The sequence below is a fragment of the Gambusia affinis genome, linkage group LG12 (assembly GCF_019740435.1).
Source record: "Gambusia affinis linkage group LG12, SWU_Gaff_1.0, whole genome shotgun sequence".
Classification (NCBI taxonomy): Eukaryota; Metazoa; Chordata; class Actinopteri; order Cyprinodontiformes; family Poeciliidae; genus Gambusia; species Gambusia affinis.
In genome coordinates, this window is record NC_057879.1 from 3,489,368 (window position 1) to 3,507,832 (window position 18,465).

Consider the following 18,465-nt stretch of genomic DNA (forward strand, 5'->3'; position numbering starts at 1 on the left):
CAGGGTGACGGCGCCGCTCAGCCGGACCGCTCCGCTCCGCGTCCCGCTCGGCAGATTAAAGCCAAACAACACCGACGCTTGGTGAAAGGCCAGATTAACTTTGCCTCCTTGAAGCCTCTCCAGCAGCAGCAGAGACTGAAATCCCCACAACAGTCCTGCAGCCTCGCTAATTGGCGAGCAACGCCGGTCCAGGCTTTGATTAATCTTAAATCTTAATGAGTTCACTCAGAGCTGCTGTGATATTCCGACTGAGGAGGTAAAACACACTCGCGATTCCCTTCGTTTCATCCCCGCGGTTGCATCAGAGGAGACCTGGAACTTTCGGCCCAGTGAACCCGCCGAGGAATCAAAGAGAATACCAGAGATGTGTTTAATAATTTATTTGCATATGATTATCGTAAAAATACTGAAAGAGAAATGCTTATTTTTGTTCTGGTTTTCTCACATTTTCTTTTTTTTTCTCTTTTTTTTTTTTTTTTTTTTTTACAATCTAGTACACCTTTAACTGCACAGGAAATCTCTGCCCTAACAGGCACATTTTCTTCTTTCACGGCGAGATTCTCTTTAGCTTCAGACACGGACAGACTAAGGATGTCCCGATCCGATCCCAGGTATTGGTTTGGGCTTTTTTTCAGTTGTTGCTATTGGCATTTCAGGCCTCTTTACTGTGATTTTTAGCTCCAGCTAGCTGTGCAGTTGTTTCCTTTGTAAACATTTCCTCCATGGAAATCTAGTAGACGTGTCACAAATCCACCCTTGCTGAATGTCTTTTTATTTTAATTTTTTTACCTCAACTACTGAAGTTCACAGTGATAGAGACTGTATTGGCTGCTGCAGCTCCTGGCCTGTCAGTCATATTTTGTTAGTCATATGACTTGGATGTGCCCAACTGTCCCAAAAGCAGAACAACTTCTTTTAAGTTTTATCTGCAACCAGTTAACTAGAAATGCAATAAAATATATTACAAGCCAAATTATCAGCAAAACCCTTTTAAAAAAAAAAAACCAGAGTAAGCATGCTAACGCTAAGCTAGTATGCTAGTCAGTAACTCCATATTTCGAGTCAGATCATAGAAACAGTGAAGCTGCACAGGTTTCCACCAGACAGGATCTGACGACATTTTCAGTTTGATAAACTTCAGTATAAAAAGCAGTTTAACTGTATGAAGTCTAAAAATTGATGCAGAAATGTACAATGACCGTATTCAAAACAGCTAGTTCTGTCGGAATACACAGTTACAACAATGTTAGCTATAGCATTTATAATTTTAATTTCAGTGTATATGGACTTAATGCAAAAATGGATTAAAATTGACTAAATTTAGGTCTAGTCCACATGTAGCCAGATATTTGGGGGAAAAAGTACATTTTTGTTTTAGCCTTTCAACCACACAAAAACTCAGTTTAATCACTAAGAACATTTATTTATTAAAACTCTGATCAAAGTGCAGATTTGAGAAAACTGTGTTTGCATGTGTGTACAAAGGAAGACAGAGACTTGGGGTCTCACAAATTAGTCGAGGAGAAGTAATGTGCCGATATATCCGCTTTGACAAGATTCCCAATCCACATCGTCTTGTGTTTTGTTAACTTTATATTCTAACGCATTGTTTAAAAGCAGTTAAACCTTACTATCTGTCGACACAAATGAAAGTTTAATTCCTGACAGGAAGTCGTGTCTGTTTTGAAGCAATCTGATTGGCTGGCATAGGTTCCAGCTTTGTGCTACACTGCCCCCTATGGGTTTGGCATGTTTAAAAAAAACGCTCAAGGGAGGATTTGTGTGGGTTCATGCGGATGAAAACTTTTCTGAAAACGATCCCGAGTGCAAAACTTTATAAAACAATAATGAGGAATCATTCAGTTTAGGCGTTTTCCGAATCGACTCGGATCGGTTTCGGGACATCCCTGGTAGTGACCGTCAAACTCCCTCATCCGTTTGCTTTATGAAAACATAACAACAAGCAGATAAGTGAGGGCCAAAGTCAGGTCGGATAGCTGTAACTGCTCAGTGGTTTGGCCTAATACAAACATGGTGTTATATACAGGCAGTTGGTTTAGATAGAAACTGCTCTGACAGCTGGCGTCCGAGGAAAACACTGATTAGAAATTAACAAAACAATGGCTGATTTGTTCTGCTGTGATTTCTTTTTTCTTTTTTTTTTCTACGTCTGAGTCAGTTTTAAATTCCTGCTAATCTCCAATTTTTTGTCTGAGTAAAATCTGCAGCTCTGCTCGGGGCAGGAAGAAGCCTAACATCGATCCTGACACAGTCTGCTCAGTGATTTTAAAGATAATTAGCCTGTCTGAGTCAAACGTCTCCTTAATTCACTCATTCACGTCTGTCTGGTTTCTCACTATGTGGGAAGGAAAAAAAACAAAAAAAAAACAAGCTTTGTAATAAAAAAGTTAAGCCCAAGTAAAAAAACAAACAACAAAATAAAATAGCAGTATCAGGTAATAACTTAGCATTCAAAACAATGCGTTTTATGAGTCGAGGGAGGTTAAGAAAACGCGGACGTTAAAGCCCGAAACAGCAAAATGCCACCGAAGCAACAGCGAATGTGGAACTTGGTAAGTACGTTTCTCATGACGGAGTTTCCACTTTGGCATGCACATGATGTGTCCCGCACAGTGTCAGCTGCGTCTCGCCTCCAACGCGGAGAGACGTGGGGGGTTCGGGAGAGGGTGAAGACTTGGACGCTTTGTACAGATTCGTAAAACACGGATCTCCCAGTACGTTTCTGTGGAAGACGGTATTTAAGAGGAAGAGGATGAAAAGTTCCTTCTTTTTTTTTTTTTTTCTCTCATCGGCAAAAATAACTTTAAGGAACGTATTTGGTTGGGATTAAACAAACCACAAAAGAAAAAAAAAACAAGAAAAAGAAAAACGGTCGAGCAGATTGATACACTGGTCAAGCTGTACTGAAGGTTGGGTTTGCTTCATCTTGGCACTGTTGCGTCATGTAGACGTTTGCCTTTCCTCGGTGAGGCGGCGAGAAGAAAATGCTGATTCCCAACCAGCGGAAAGAAACGGGGGGAAAAAAAAAAGAAAACACATGCAGGCATGCAAACACAACCTGAGAGGGTCCATTAAGAAGTTTGGCTTCATGTCAACAGTCACAAATCCACAAGTGTCAAGTAATGAACAAACACACCGCAATGGGAAGTTGTCTTTATACAGACGTTAAGTCTCCACTGGGAAGGAAGTCTTCGAACCGGTCCGCTCTCATTGCCGTCATCTTTGATTCCCCGCCCTCTTTTTTTGTTTTGTTGTATTTTTAGACTTTGTACATCGGATTCTCCTCCTCAGAGTTCATAGGTAGTTTTTTTTAAATGTATTTTTTTTTTTTTTTTATCTCCTTCTGTAGCAGTTCACACTCTGATGGGAAGAGTCTGGCTCATCTGTTGCCGGATGATTTCCTGACTGTCTTCCGGACTCTTCCTGTTGTGTCCCGGCAGCGTTCCTCCCAGCCGCAGCAGATCCCTGCCAAGACAAACGGCACACAGGTCAGCATCGAGTTCTGAGACGGCAAAGCCGCCGCGAGTCCCGAGTCTTTCTGGTGAAGCCGGATTAAGGTCTAACCCAGGGGTGTCCAAAGTGGGCCCTCGAGGGCCGGCATCCTGCGTGTTTTAGTTCTCTCCCTGGTTTAACGCACCTGGATCCAATGATGGCTCATTAGAGGCCTTAGGAGAACACTGACATGCTGAGAAGGTTGTTGCTACCACCAGAGAGAGAACTGAAACATGCAAGATACCGGCTCTCGAGGACCCACTTTGGGCTCCCCTGGTTTAACCCATCTTTGTGTCAGAGGAGCTGGATTCTGCACAGTTCCTCACTCTTAGATCCTACGAAGCCTCGACTGTTGTAAACAGCTCCAGAGCCGGGCCAGAATCTATTCATCACGTTTTCAGTTTTTAATAAAACTTCAACATATTTCTTGGCTATCTTTGGGACACCAGCGCCCGAGTGTCCTTTGTTCCCCGGCCAGTGTCCTCGTTTTTAAGGCCCGTGTGGCTGGAGATGCTGAAGCAGATAGCCCCGCATCTCATATCCCCTCCCTGCATCCCCTTTATCTGGCCGCTGCATCGTCCAGCAGCCAATGGCGACGCAGACGCTCTCTAAATCATCGCTCTGACAACATGATTCTTCTCCTCTCCCCATCTATCACTCGCCGCCGCCGCATACAGATGAGGCCATAAATTAATCATCGGCATGTCATCGGCACACAGCCACAACGGAACATGCAGACGCACGAGCAACACAACGCGAACAGGAGCGCGCGCGCCCGTCGAACGCGACGGGCGCGTCCTCCCCTGATGCATTAAAAAGCTCATTAGCAACCTAATTAAACACATTCCTCTCTTTTAGCTTCTCCTCAATCTCCCTTATTACTCACACTTCATCACCTCCTGCTTTTCCACATCAGCACCCCGTGTGCCGCTTTCTGTCCTATCACCTACATTCCAGCATCCAGCCAAGTGGAAGGGGAATTAAAGCGAGGTCAGCCATTACATTTCCACACACAATTAGCTTCGCTGAGCCCAAATCCTGGCACAGGAAATGCCCTCGGGGGACTCCGTGTTAGAGTGAAAACTGTGAGCCAAGGAGCCGGTACCCGCACCTGGAAACCGAACGTGTGAATTCTGCTGTATGCGTCTGTCTGTCAGCCAGCCAGCCCGGCGGCGAAGACAGTGCTGAAGATCCGCGTTTGATTCATTATACATCACCAGCCGATCCGGTGTTCTGAGCACCCGCTAAGAACATCGCTAATGTTGTTGACTTGATTTCCGGGCTAACAAAATTCAGAACAAACACGTCGGCATGCCGGAGCGTTCCAAGTCGGCAAAAACTCAGAAGGAGAAAACTGAAAAAAAAAACAACAACCCCAAAACAAAACAACAAAAAACATCACAACACCTGGGGGCGAGTACAGCTACCTACGACATCACATCTCCACTTCCACTGAGAAGTGTCAGAGACTCAGAGGCAGACATCCGTCTGGCAGCAAAAAGGCCCTTCAGCGCAAAGAGGCATCCTATCGAGTCGACCCGCAGTATAAAACAAAGCAAAGCCAACAAGCACGCACCTTGTTGTGCTTCTCTTCAGGCCAGACATTATTTTTTTTATTTTATTTTTTTCTGTGACATCTTATTCCAGCAACCCAGAGGCGCAGCGCTGCCCGTCTCCGGAGCAGCAATCTTTATCTTGCGCTGAGCGCCAGTCATATACAATACCGAAGACAATTTCACACAAGGAAGAAGGAAAATGCATTACTGCTTTATTTTCTGCTTCCGTCATGGAATAACCTCCAGACCATTCTGAGTGCTGATGGAGGGGGAAAAAAAGAAAGAGGACAGTGATTGTTTGTTTTTTTTGTGTGTGTGTGTGTCAGACTTTGCCCATAGTAGCAAAGTTGGCTCCACTTACAAACACGTTGCCTTTTATTTTAAAGTGACAACCGTCAGAACGGACAGATGATTAAGAATGGCGGCGGGGTAACCTCCAGATGCACATCCGTTTGGGGAAATGTCCGGTTTTAAAAAGCATTTTAAAACAAATGCAGGACTAAAATTGAATTGAATTAAACACCTTCATTCAATGTACAAAGGTTGGTAGTACAGATGTTGGAAGCATTAAATTAAAGCGGCAGGATTTAAGTTGCATAAAAAATAGTTTTTTACTTGTTTAAACTGTCACCATGTTGTGAAAGATAATCTGTGAAAAGATCAAACTCCTTCACCTCCTACCTGAGCTGCTGTTACCGTCTGGAGAAAAACAACCAATCAGAGCCAAGAAGTGGGTCATAGCGCTGTCAGTCATTCTCATGTACTTGCTGCTAAATGTGTTGACAGCAGAGAACACATCTCACCGTTACAGGAAAATCGTTTATCTGCCGTCGTTTGGTGGCTATGCTAACTAGCCTTCGCATTCACAACATGCTATGCTAGCTGCAGTGTGGCAGGGAGCAAGACGAGGAGAAGGGAGGATGAGCAGCGCCACACATAGAGGTGACTGACAGCGCTAAGACCCGCCTCCTATCTGTGATTGCTTGTTTCTAGTTGGCACTGGGAGAAAACAAAGGAACTGTTTTTTTTTGTTTTTTTTTACCGATTATACTGTAACGACATAGAGACATTTTCAACAAATTTGTAAAAAAATAAAAAATAAAAGTTTGCAAAATTTACATAAAGCAGCTTTAAATGTAGTATAATATCACAATAGTATAATATCAAGGCAAAAAAAAAAAAAAATTAGAAAAATCCAAACTTTAGTTCAGTACAATTATATAGTGGAGAAAACAGTGAAATCTATGGCTGGTATCGCTGCTTTAAATGATTTGCTTCTGGCAGTAGGAGATCATTCTACTGGTCCTCAGGCAATTCACAGATCTGTGGTCCAGAATCATGGGAACTTGGATGACCTTGGAGGAAGATTGATTTTGTGTCTGAAGGAGCGCTCGGTGTTCTGTATTGGACCAGATCGAGCTTCGCAGTATGTTGAATCACAATAGACATCACCGCTTCCAATACAGGCACAAAGGGCTGAATAATATCTCCAGTATCATTTATTCAAACTCTGTATCAATAATACATCTTGGCAGTTAGACTTTTCTGTCCTCAACTGGTATGGATTTCAGCAAAGATGAAGAGGAGAAGTTCAGACGTCACGACGATGGGGGAACAAGGGCATAGAGAGAAAAGTGCGAGTTCTTCACGATCGATGTCGTCACTGCAGTTTTCAACAATAATTTATTTTCAGTTTACTGGCAGAGTTCATTAGATTTTTATTTGTTATTTTTTTAATCTCCTCTTGTAAGAGTTTATGATGCTCTGCATTCTAATAATGATCCCCGGGTTTTTGCTGGAGAAACAGGCCCACAGCATTACAGATCTTCTACCGTAGATAAGAGACAGGAAGTATTTTTTTGTTGTTGTAAAATCCAAGTTTCATTTGATCAAAGCACATGCTTCCAGTTAAAGCCATAGTGGAGTTTAGCTAGCTCAGTGTTCATATTTGTGAAGGTAGAACAAAAAAAAGATAGAAAAACATTCTTGACATCTATCCCAGGTAAGTAGGAGATTGTTGATCGATTAATATTGCATAAGAATCCGCAAAGGTCTGAAAATGAACCACTTTTAGCTCTGCTGTGAGTGAGGGCTGACCTACAGACCCGCCAACCAGGTCACATCAGTACCAGCACCGTTATCAGTAAACCCACCGTCAAGACCTTGGTATAAAATAGGTTGCTATATTTTGCAACTTTTTGGAAAAAAACAAAAAATCAGGATTGGCCAAAATCGGAATCTAATGGTTTCCCAACTTGATCCCTCTACTGGTGAGCGTTGGACATTTTTATTACCTTCCTTTAAATCCTGCTCAGTGCGTCGATGGGAACATGAATATGGCTTCTTCTCCAGTCTAATAGCCAACGACTAAAAGATAGTTTGACATGGAAGCTTCTGGATATGTGGATTTCAAGAGTACCAATAGACACAGAATGTGTTTCCACGCTCATCTGCTCAGATTAAAGGTCAGATTTTTTAAATTAAGTTGCAGAAATTAAAGATTGATTTAAGACTTTTTACATGTCTTAACCCAAGACAACCAAATTTTTTCCGTATCTACAAATGTTTTTTTTTTTTTCCTACATCAACATAACTTGCTTCATCCCAGACCTTCACTCCGACAACAGTAGCTGCGTTCCCATTGCAAAATGTGCGTAGAGGTTTGTCGATATTCCACTAATATTGAAAAAACACAATTTCACAATCACTGTTGCGACTAAATAAGAAACGCAATTAAAATCACACGTGAATAAGTTTGTTCATGCAACAAGTAAATAAAAAAAAACCTGCTGTGCTCCATCATCCTTCTACCACTTCCTGTCATCTCCTTCATCGCTTCCACTACTACCAACATCCAGCTGTTGACCTCGTGATTCGTGTGATGCGAAAAGTTTTTACATTGCAGTTTTGCGAAATACATCCATTTTGGTACTGCCAAAAAAAAAAGAATAAATAAATAAATAACTCATCCTAGCGCACAAACTTTTTATTTTGTTGAAAAACTAGAGCCTTTTTTTTACGAAATTACTTTATTTCCACGAAGCAAATTGATTTTCGGAATTCCAATTTGCGCAATTTTAGGGCCAATGGAAACGCAGCTAGCCGATCGTCGAGTTGCTCTGGTCACCAACGGTGTTGGGCGTCAATCTGAGCAGCTCTTGTCCAATCAAACCTTCGTGTCGGACTCACCCTGAGTAGCTGCTGGTCACCACCTTGAGGCTGGCGGCGTTGCGGAGCAGCTTGTCCAGGGTGCTGACGATGCGCGAGAACTTAGGCCTCAGGTTCCTCTCCTTCATCCAGCACTCCAGCATCAGCTGGTGCAGCACCATGGGACAGTCCATGGGCGGGGGCAGCCGATAGTCCTGCTCTACTGCCGTCATTACCTGACAGAAGGAAAATCCCTCATAAGCACAATAGTTTTAAGCAAAATGACGTAAACACTGCATGTTCAATGTGGCTGCAGAACGTAGAAACTGGTTAAGTGTTTATTTGTTTGTTACTCTGAGCATCGTCCTCCCCACAATTAAATATTGACAGACAAGAACATTTAAAATGAACACCAGAGCACAAAGTTCAGTTTATTTTTGATTAGAGGAAAATCCCTGTTCTTCTGCACAAATTGTAATTTTTGAGTCAGAACTTCATTTTTGATGAAGTGGCATCACCTGCCTGGATCATCGACTTGCTCTTAGGATACGGATGACGCAGCGCTGGCATGACGTCTCCAAGGCAGACGATAAATCTGTATTATTATTTTCAAAAGGCAATTGATTCCAACGGCAACAAAACAGTGAAAAGTCCTGGACTGAGTCTATGCATCAGCTGTGAAGGGAAAGTGTGATGATGCGTTGCTCATCCAGTACAGCTGTTGTTAGTAATTGGTGATTCTGAGCTCAGTCTACGTTTTTGTTTTATGCTTGTCAATCTTAACTTAAAAAAAAAAAAAAAACGTCTGCTTGAACTTATAATCAACCCATTTTAGACATTGAAAGAATCGTCTTTAAGTTGAATTTATAATGCCTGTAAATACAGGATCATCTAGAAAGTGGCTGTATAGTCAAATAAAAAGTGCTTGCAAGGTAAATTCTGATTGGTCTGGATGAGGCAGATTTTTTTTAAATTTTGTGAGTCCAACAAAAGGTTATTTTTTTGTGAGTAAAACCTCTTGTGAAATATAGCCGCCTCCAGAGATGGAGGGAAGCGGTTTGTCCGGATGAGATGCAGACGTGTTCCGCCTGGACCGCGCTGACACTTGTGTCCGTCGGATCTCAGCATTTCACACAGAGACCGATAGTGCACTCGTTTGACAACTATCAACTGAGAAAAGAAGGGGGAAATAAACTGAACTGAAAAGAAACGTAAAGCCAAGTCTCACCAGGATATCAGTGCAGTTTCTGTGCCTCTTTCCTCCCCGAGAACATCAATAATTCAAAGCAGGAGAACAGCAGATCTACCTTAAACATAAGCATCTTTGTTTATCTTCTTCAGCCTGTGATCTGATTCAGGGGTTTTTCTATTTACTGTGCATTTGGCATCAACCTTTGAAGGGGAATTTTCTGCTGACTAAATGCGTGCAAGTTTCACAGGTGAGACTGAACACATGGAGAAGAAGCCACAACACGAGAAAAGCCACACAAAAAAAAAGACAACAAAAAGACACAACAAGTAGCCGCAACACAACAAAAAGCTACAATACAAATAATGCTAAAACTGAAGATATGCTAAACTTGCTAGCAACATTCAAATTTAATGTAAATTTATTTATATATGTGAATTTATGAACAACTTTAAAGCATGACTTCTGTTGTGGCCTTTGACGTTACGTTGTGGCTCTTGTGTTTTGCTAACCCTTCTGGGCCACCGTCCTCGACAGCATTGCGGTCCTTTGAAATCTAAGTAATAAGTGAGGAGGCATTTATTTTAAAGTCTGAGAACCACCAATCCATAACCTATCATTTCTTTTACAGTTTTAGTGGTGTCAAACAAAGCATTTCAACTTAAAAAAGACAAACTCCCCATTCCTTGGCTACCAGCTAAAATAAACCCCATCATGTTCAGCCATGTAGTTCTGACTAACCACATAAAGACTCTTTGTTTAGTGTCTGTTGGCGTTCTAGTAAGATAATCGCCACTTTCTGTATTATGTCCTGCGTTTGACAGCTGCTCAGTTTGTCCTGTCAAATATTCCATCCTTCCTTTCAGCGTTTCCGCCAAACTCTTAAAAAAAAAAAAAAAAAAGCCTAATCCCAAATGTTGTCACTTCAGAACTGCTGTGACTGACGCGGAAAACAATAAGTGAAGGAAGAGCACGTTGGCTCATTGATTAGATTTTGCCTAGCAACTGCATTTACCTCCATAAGCTCTGTATGGGCTTCCAGCTCCCCGCAACAATAAAAAAACTGGCATTTGGGAACAATAAAGCAGTTCTGCAGCGCTCCTCTCCTCCCGCTGCTTGTCCTTTGATTTTGTGTCGTGCCTCCAGCCGGCGAGTACCTCTGTTTATATCTCGTATTTGTTGACTCTGTTGCTTATTGAGCAACGGCCGTGGCACAAAGGCTACGGGGAACAATGGAGAGCCTCTGCTTTGATGCTTTTCATTACTGCGTTAGGGTTTTGTTGTGAAAGTTATACATACATTAATGCCATTTTTCATTTTGGTTGCCTTCCCCCCCCCCCAGCTTTATTGGTATCAGTGTTACACGTCTCCTTTTTGAAGCGCGATACAGAGCCGGTAGTCCTGGGAGAGTTGCGTGGAGGTGTACAGTACGCACCGCTTCGACACTTTGCTCAGCGAGGAGGAACCCAGAGATTTCTGTTTTCTTTCCTACAAAGCTCGGTGCTGCAGCTCCGGTGTCTGTGCAGAGCAGATAGCCGACAGGTAACAAGGCCCGTAAAAAAAAAAAATAAAAACACAGCCTTTCCTGAGGATGCCTTTGTGAGTGTGAGGAGGAGAGGCTTTGCAGTATGGATTTGTAGGGTGTGTGCCGGGCTTGAGCTGTAAATAAGGTAGTAAAAAAAAAAACAGGCACACAGCTGCACCGGCATCTGCAGAGAGGAGATAAAGACTCCAGAACAGAGCCGGGGTCCAACGTGTCACTCTGGAAATCAAAGCCACAGCCGCTCAGAGGAACTCCCAGCCGGCCCCCCGCTAAACTTTAGTCGCAAAACTCTTTGCAAAGGAATTTGCGGCGCAGGTGTGTGTGCTTCGGGGAGGCGGCGTGGCCAACTCACGTCCTGGTTGCTCATGTCCCAGTAAGGCCTCTCTCCGTAGGACACCACCTCCCACATGACGATGCCGTAGCTCCACACGTCGCTGGCCGAGGTGAACTTCCTGAAGGCGATGGCTTCTGGCGCCGTCCACCGAATGGGAATCTTTCCTCCCTGCTCACACACACACACACACACACACACACACACACACACGCACACACACACACACAGATCGCTACTATAAAATGCACGGCAATCCAAAATCAACAGAGAAGTACAGAAACACAGTGCCCCGCAAGTTTTCCCACACCACTAACTTCTTTGTATTTACTGGGAAAAGGAACTTATGGAAGGGTTTTTTTGAGACGCGTTTTTATCATCTTGACCTTTGGTTGAGCTGTTGTGTTGAAAGGTCACGGATGCGAAATGATCCAGACTGTATCTTCTTTTTTTTGTACGCTGATGTTTGAGATGGTAAGTTCTGTAAGGGGAGTGTGATTTTGTGTAAGTGACTATAAAAAGCAACTTATGTACTTGTTTCTTCAGTCTCGTCTTCTCCGAGACTCTCAACGGTTTAAACTTTGTTGATCCTTGAAGGAAAAATCCTGAAGACAAATGCGCGTTTCTCTGTTTGACTAATTCAGTGTTTTTACATTTTAATTAGAGGACACAACCAAAAACCTCACAGTAGTAAATAACTATGAAAAGAGGGAAAAATTATTTACGTTTCAAAATTTTTTTCTTCTTTTTTTACCAATTTATATTCTGCCCTATACTCTAAGGCTTGGTCCACATCTAACTGTACAGTACAGACCAAACGTTTGGAAACACAGTTGTGTCCAAACTTTTGGTCTGCACTGTATATCTGGGGAAATGGATATATTTTATGTGTTTTTTGCATTCATCCGCACAAACACTTCGACTGGTATCACTAAACACGATTACATATTTGATGAGATTTGGAAAAACTCCGTATTTGTGTTTGCGAGTGTACATGTGTAAACAGAGCAGAGATTACAGTCGGCAACAAATAATCCGCCAATATGTCCACATATTTACTCTCTGATTCCCAATCAACATCATCTTGTGTTTTATTAACTTTATATTCTAATACTCTATTTAAAAGTAGTTCAACCTACATATCTGTTCACAAAAATAAACGTCCTGGCACCGTGTTTAATTTGTAGCAGGAAATATTGGTTCTATTGAAGCAATCTGATTGGCTGGCATAGGTTTTAGCTGTGTGCTACACTGCCCCCTACGGTTTTGGCATGTTAAAACAACGTCCATGGACGTATTTGTGCGAGTTCATGTGGATCAAAACTTCTCTGGAGTGTTTTTGTAGAAGAGCTGGCTACGTGTGTACATGACTTATTGCTCAAATAAAATCCACAACACAAGTTTCCTTTCAGAAGTCACCCTAACAGTAAATCAAGACTCTCTGTGTGTAATTTCTTCTACGTACAAATACGTTTATACATTGGTGAACCAATCACCGAGACCAAGTAACACAGCAGACGAGTCGGGGATCAAACTGTGAGGAAGCTTAAAGCAGAGCGAGTGTGGCACATCGGCCAAACAAGACATGGCCGACCACCTGAACTGGCAAACCAGGCATTAATTAGAGAAGCAGCCAACAGGTTCATGGTAGTTATAGAGGAGCTGCAGAGATCCACAGCTCAGCTGGACCGATCTGCCAACAACTAACAGGATGTTATCACTCCTGATAGTCCTTTAGTTGGCGACCAAAATTGCAATATTTGTCACATTTCTACTGCCGCGTTTCTCTTTCAGTGCGCCAAACAATCAAACCATTTGAAAAACCTGTTCCCCTCCTCGCCTGCGGTGGCGCTGTACCAAAGAACCAGAGTTCGACTTTGCATTCACAGCTCCCCAAGAGAACCAGACTTCCAAGGCAAACGAACTGGAGTTTGATTAAAATGCCACAATACTAGAATCTAGATTTTTTTTTTTTATATCAGAACCAATACCGATATTGATATCAGATTGGTTTACCTCTAGTCAAAGTGGTAAAAAACCCCATAATAACCAGTTTCCTTCTGCTTCACCACTATGAGCTACTTTGCCTAGGTATGTGACATAAAATCTAAAACAAACAAGTTTGCGGCTCTAGCAAAAAACAGTAAGAGTTAAACTAAAGAGAACATTAATCTAACTGACCAGGGAGCTCGTGTACGTGGGGTCAGCGGATGTGTCATCCAGGAAGCGTGAGAGACCGAAGTCGGAGACCTTGCAGACCAGGTTGCTGTTGACCAGGATGTTCCGTGCGGCGAGGTCTCGGTGCACGTAGTTCATGTCTGACAGGTACTTCATCCCGGCGGCGATGCCGCGCAGCATCCCGACCAGCTGCGTCATGGTGAAGCGCCCGTCGTTGAGCTGCAGATAAGAGCCAGAGAGATTCAGGACGGGCGGCGAGGAGGAGAGAGGATGTGATGATTATGGAAATATAGGAGGAGTATGAGAGATACGGACAACACCGGAGGGGAGCCGATCAGTCACTGAAGCCACACAAACATGACATCTGTCATGATGCACCGCAGCTGCTGCTGACGCTCACTGACAGCTGACCTTTTCACACACGCTGCCCAATTAGTAGATTAATTACACACTTTATTGCTGCACCGAAGCCGCTTGTGTCTGAATACCGCTTTGACAAAAACAACATAAAACAAACTGACTCACAGGCACGCGCTCGTCTGTCGCAGACACGCTACCGAGGCGGATTTCTCATCGACATCAAAACAACACCACATTAAAGCGAAACCGCCTTCCAATTGCATCTTGCACCAAAAAGTCCTTGATTCGCAGCTTCTTTATTTCTTTATTTGCCCCTTCCCCCCTTTTTACCACTAAAGAAGCATGAAACAAATCTTAAGATTGTGGGGCTTTCAGGGTTCATTTCACAATTCTCCACATTAGTGAAGCATGTCACAAAGTGGAGATTATAATAAATGATCGGTCCGACCTGTGAAGACTCGTGACCCCCTGACGATGCGAGAGCCGGAGAGAGTCGATGGAACGTCGATAGACAATTAAAAAAAAAAAAAAACCGGGGAGAAGTTTCTTCTCTCATGACCTGAATATCTAATAAAACTGGGAAGAGAAACTGGAGAGAATACTATGGCGCATAATCGTTGCCTTCTTTGACTCGGCTGTGAGAAAAGCAGGAACACAGGCACAGATGTGACGTGGCAGAAACGGTAAACACGCTCGCTTTGTAGTCTGCACACTCTGGTGGAGTTCGACAGGCGAACGGGCCGGGATGGATGGATGTATAAACAGCCATGATTCACTGCAGGCCTTCAGAAGGTCCTGTGTGCGCATGTGTGTTATTTCAGGGCGTCTGTGAAAGTTCTGCATTTGCACATGTCCTGAAAGCTCAGAAAGTAGGTCTTCTGGGAAGCCAGAGTTGAGAATTTCCCGTGAGTGACTGAATCGGACAGTAAATAAGCGTGTGTGTGTGCGTGTGTATGTATGTGTGTGTGTGGTTGTTAACGCAGTAGTTTCCTCATTAGAGTAGAACTCCAAGTTCCCCTGAGTCACCAGCTGAGTGACACTGGCAGGAGAGAGGAGAGCAGGGAGCAGGCGGGAGGTTTTTCTCTGTTATCTATGTGATAGCTGACTGAAGCTGCGTTTCCATTATGAATGTGAGGAAAACTGTCAATATTCCGCTACTGTAGAAAAATTAACAACTTCACAATTTCACTGCTTCCATTAAATAAGAAATGCAGTTAAAACCGTGTGAATGTTTGTTCATATAAGTCATGGCCATCGTTCGTCTACCACTTCCTGCCGTCTTCTTCGTTTTCAACAGTAGTAACATCCGTTTGGTTGATGAAATGACTTGTGATGCAAAAAAAAAAAAGTGTTTAAACATGGAGCTACAACTACTGAGTGTAATTACTAAGAACAGGTTTTCAAATAAAGACGTGGTAATGAGCAGAATGAGACCCATTTGAATAAGATATTTACATCGTCCAACAGTTTCAGGTTAGCTTTTCTTCTTCCCTTAGCTATTCTCTTTTGCTAGCATCACAGCAGATCACCCTAATCTGCTGTCATACAAAGCATCTGCACTAATCCATCACTTTATCCATGAACCTTCTGTGGATTGGAGGTATGGTTTGAAACGGGTCCAGATTTACAACACCTGAACTCCTCCCAACATGCTGTTCCTGTGGTTTAAAGTCCTTCTTATAGGACAGAATCTCTTGTAAGCATGTTTATTTGTCCTTCCACTGTAGCTCAGAGAAAAGACTTTAAAATACTTCTGCTAGTTTATAAATCACTGAAGGGCTCAGCACCAAAATACATCAAAAACCTGTTGTTGTATCAACTTGGGTCTCCTGGTTTTGGTCTACTCTGCACCGTCCAGAACCACAACCAGTCTTGAATGAACATGTTCAAGTCGTCAAAGGAAATGAATACGCTGGAATCATTTTTGATAGAAACATGACGTTTTGCCGTCACATCCGGGGTGTATGTCAGGGTCAAAACAAATCTGTTTTATCAGCTGCTTTATCATACATTTTTATATGTGTATTACGTCATGATCACAGCTCCCCTCTTCTGCTTTGAAGTCTATTATCACATTGTATGATCAGACAAATAAATATTGTCTGGTCATACAAAATGGCATCATCAGCAAATACAAACTTTTTCCCCTATGAAACTTTTATGAATTTTTAGCATTTCGAAGCTCTCTTTGACCTTTGACCCTGTAGCCCCTGGTAGTGGGGATTGTATTGCTTCAAAATCTAAGACAATCATTGGACAGTCTTGTTTAGGCGCCCAAACGTTGAAACTCTCTCCCCACTGGCCATTTTTGAGCTTCATATCATTTTACGTTTTTCCTTCATCAACATCATACCTTGAATGTTGCTTTGATTCCTTCATACATTTCTGTGAAATCTTTTAATCTCCCCTGGCAACCATTCAGCTGTGCAAAACGCCTGGGTGGACCTAGCTCCGCCTTCCAGACGCAGTTCCTCCTCAGTTTTAGGTTTCAAGCTTTTGAGCTTCCGCTTCAAGGACCTTTCCTCCCCTAGGACTCCCCCACTCAGCTCCTTCAGACTAGCTAGCAGCAATTAGCAAACACCTGGTGTTACTGAGCTCATTGTAGGAGCTACGTCGCAGTGAAACGCTGCTAAAGATGTTGTTAAAATGTTAATAGAGGAGTTATGTTGTGAGGACTTCCTGAAGGTGGAGTTTTAGAAAGAGTAAGAGGTTTTAAAGAGACTGGCTCAATTTCAGGAAGTTAAATTACAAAGTAAAATTGCTTTTGTCACATTTGAGATGTATAGAGTTTTTAAAGCCATTGAAGGACACATTTAATTTTGCTATAATGAATGGCAGTATGTGTCTGGAGGAGACCTAATACTGCATCTAAGGCCAATACAGACCTTACATAAACATCACATTTATGAGACTGGAGTTGTTTTAAGAGACTTCAAACTCCAGTCCTCGAGGGCTGCTGTCCCGCAACTTTTTGATGCGTCCCAATTCCCAACACACCTAAATCAAAGAACCAAATAATCTCCTCTTGCACTGCAGTTCTATGGAGTCCTGCTTAAGGTAATTATGTGATTCGGGTGTGTTGACAGAGAGGTGCATCTAAAAGCTGCAGGAGGTCAGGCATGGAGGCCTGGAGTCTGACACCTGTCCTCTACGGCAAGCTGTTGGCTTCAGCCTGTGGGACCAACTAATGACAACAGGTGTTATCGGCTGCAGGTAGAATATGAACTGCTTTTAACAGAAACACACTTTGAAAATTATGAACTGTGTCTTTAGAGTAACAATAGTTTATTATTACAAATGCGCTCAAAACTTTGTCAATATTCCTCTTGTCGAAAAAAACACAACCAGAATTTTACAATTGTGCCATTTCTAATAAGAAATGCGATTTTAAAAATGATGAATACGTTTGTTCACCTGAGGTCATTACAAAACATACTGCTCCATCTTCCTCCTACCACTTTTTGTCGTTTTCTTCATCATTTCCGCCTGAAGCAACATCTGGGTGTCGTTCACATGACTCGTGATGTGAAAGAAGTATTTCCATTGGCGTTTTGTGAAATACATTTATTTCAATACAGAAGAAAAACCACCTCACCCGAGCACATTTTTTAATTGAAAAACATGAAGTGTTTTTTTCCCCCCAAATTCCTTTAAGCACATTTAACTTTGTAATTCAAACCGTATGGTCAATGGAAACGGTGTTTTAATAGTTGAATTTCTGGTGTGTGTTGGTTATTTGTACTTTCACATTTAACAACAAGAATAATCTAACTTTTACATGGAAATTTAGTTTTTTTTGTTGAATAAGCTGAATAAGCTAAAAAAACCAACAAAAACAAAGCTGGGTTAAAATATAATGGTAAAATAAATAAAACTAAATTACTTTTGAAAGCGTTTCACCTCTTTGTAGACATCATGCAGCCACAACCTAACTTTCCTATTGTCTTCATAAGCATGTAAGAGCCACAGGTTGCTCACCTCTGCACCTCACCGGATCTGTAAGTGTAATCCGATGAACTTAAATCCAAATTGGAACCATAAGAATCAATATGCAAAGTTAATTTAGCAGCAACAGCAGGGGTGAACTGGATCACGTCAAAAGTTATTTTAGATTTCTTTAAATACCATAATGTCGTGAAAACTTGACATCCTCTGTCCAATAGATCCACTATCACTAGAGTTTTTCTCTCTAACTCTACATTTGATTTGTTCTGGATTCCTGTTGGTCTCATGATGCCTGTTGCTTAGGATGAACATCTGTTACTTAAACCTTTTTTTTTTTTTATCTCTGGCTTCTTTACACAAATTAATTCCTTTTTCCTTCAGTACTTCAAGGTTTGCTTGGATGCAAATGGTAATAAAATAAATATTTTGGCCATACACAGTATGTTAGAATATTCTTAATTCATCATCATTACTTATTGAGCAATAAAAATATATTTGGTAAATGGACTGAATTTATGTAGGCCTTTTCTACTCATATTGACCAATCAAAGGGCTTTAAGCCACATTCATCCAATGGACACATACATGCTGATCTTCAGGTCGGTGCGCAGCTAGAGGTTAAATGCCTTGCTTATGGGAACATCAGCATGTGACAGGATGAGGCTGAAATCAAACCTACAACTTCTCCACCCACCGAGTCACT

The 18,465-nt window shown here is 42.2% G+C and overlaps 1 protein-coding gene across 1 annotated transcript in view; it reads right to left on the reverse strand.

The window, feature by feature from the left end:
* Nucleotides 1-365: 365 nt before the first annotated feature.
* The window catches only part of ephb3a (eph receptor B3a), a 66,492-nt gene continuing 48,392 nt past the window's right edge, over nt 366-18,465 (reverse strand). The window contains exons 12-15 of the mRNA XM_044133939.1: nt 13,461-13,676; nt 11,301-11,450; nt 8,259-8,452; nt 366-3,486 (exon numbers count right to left, since the gene is read on the reverse strand). Coding sequence (XP_043989874.1) covers nt 3,375-3,486; nt 8,259-8,452; nt 11,301-11,450; nt 13,461-13,676 — 672 coding nt within the window. The 3' untranslated portion in view covers nt 366-3,374. The remainder of the gene's footprint in view (nt 3,487-8,258; nt 8,453-11,300; nt 11,451-13,460; nt 13,677-18,465) is intronic.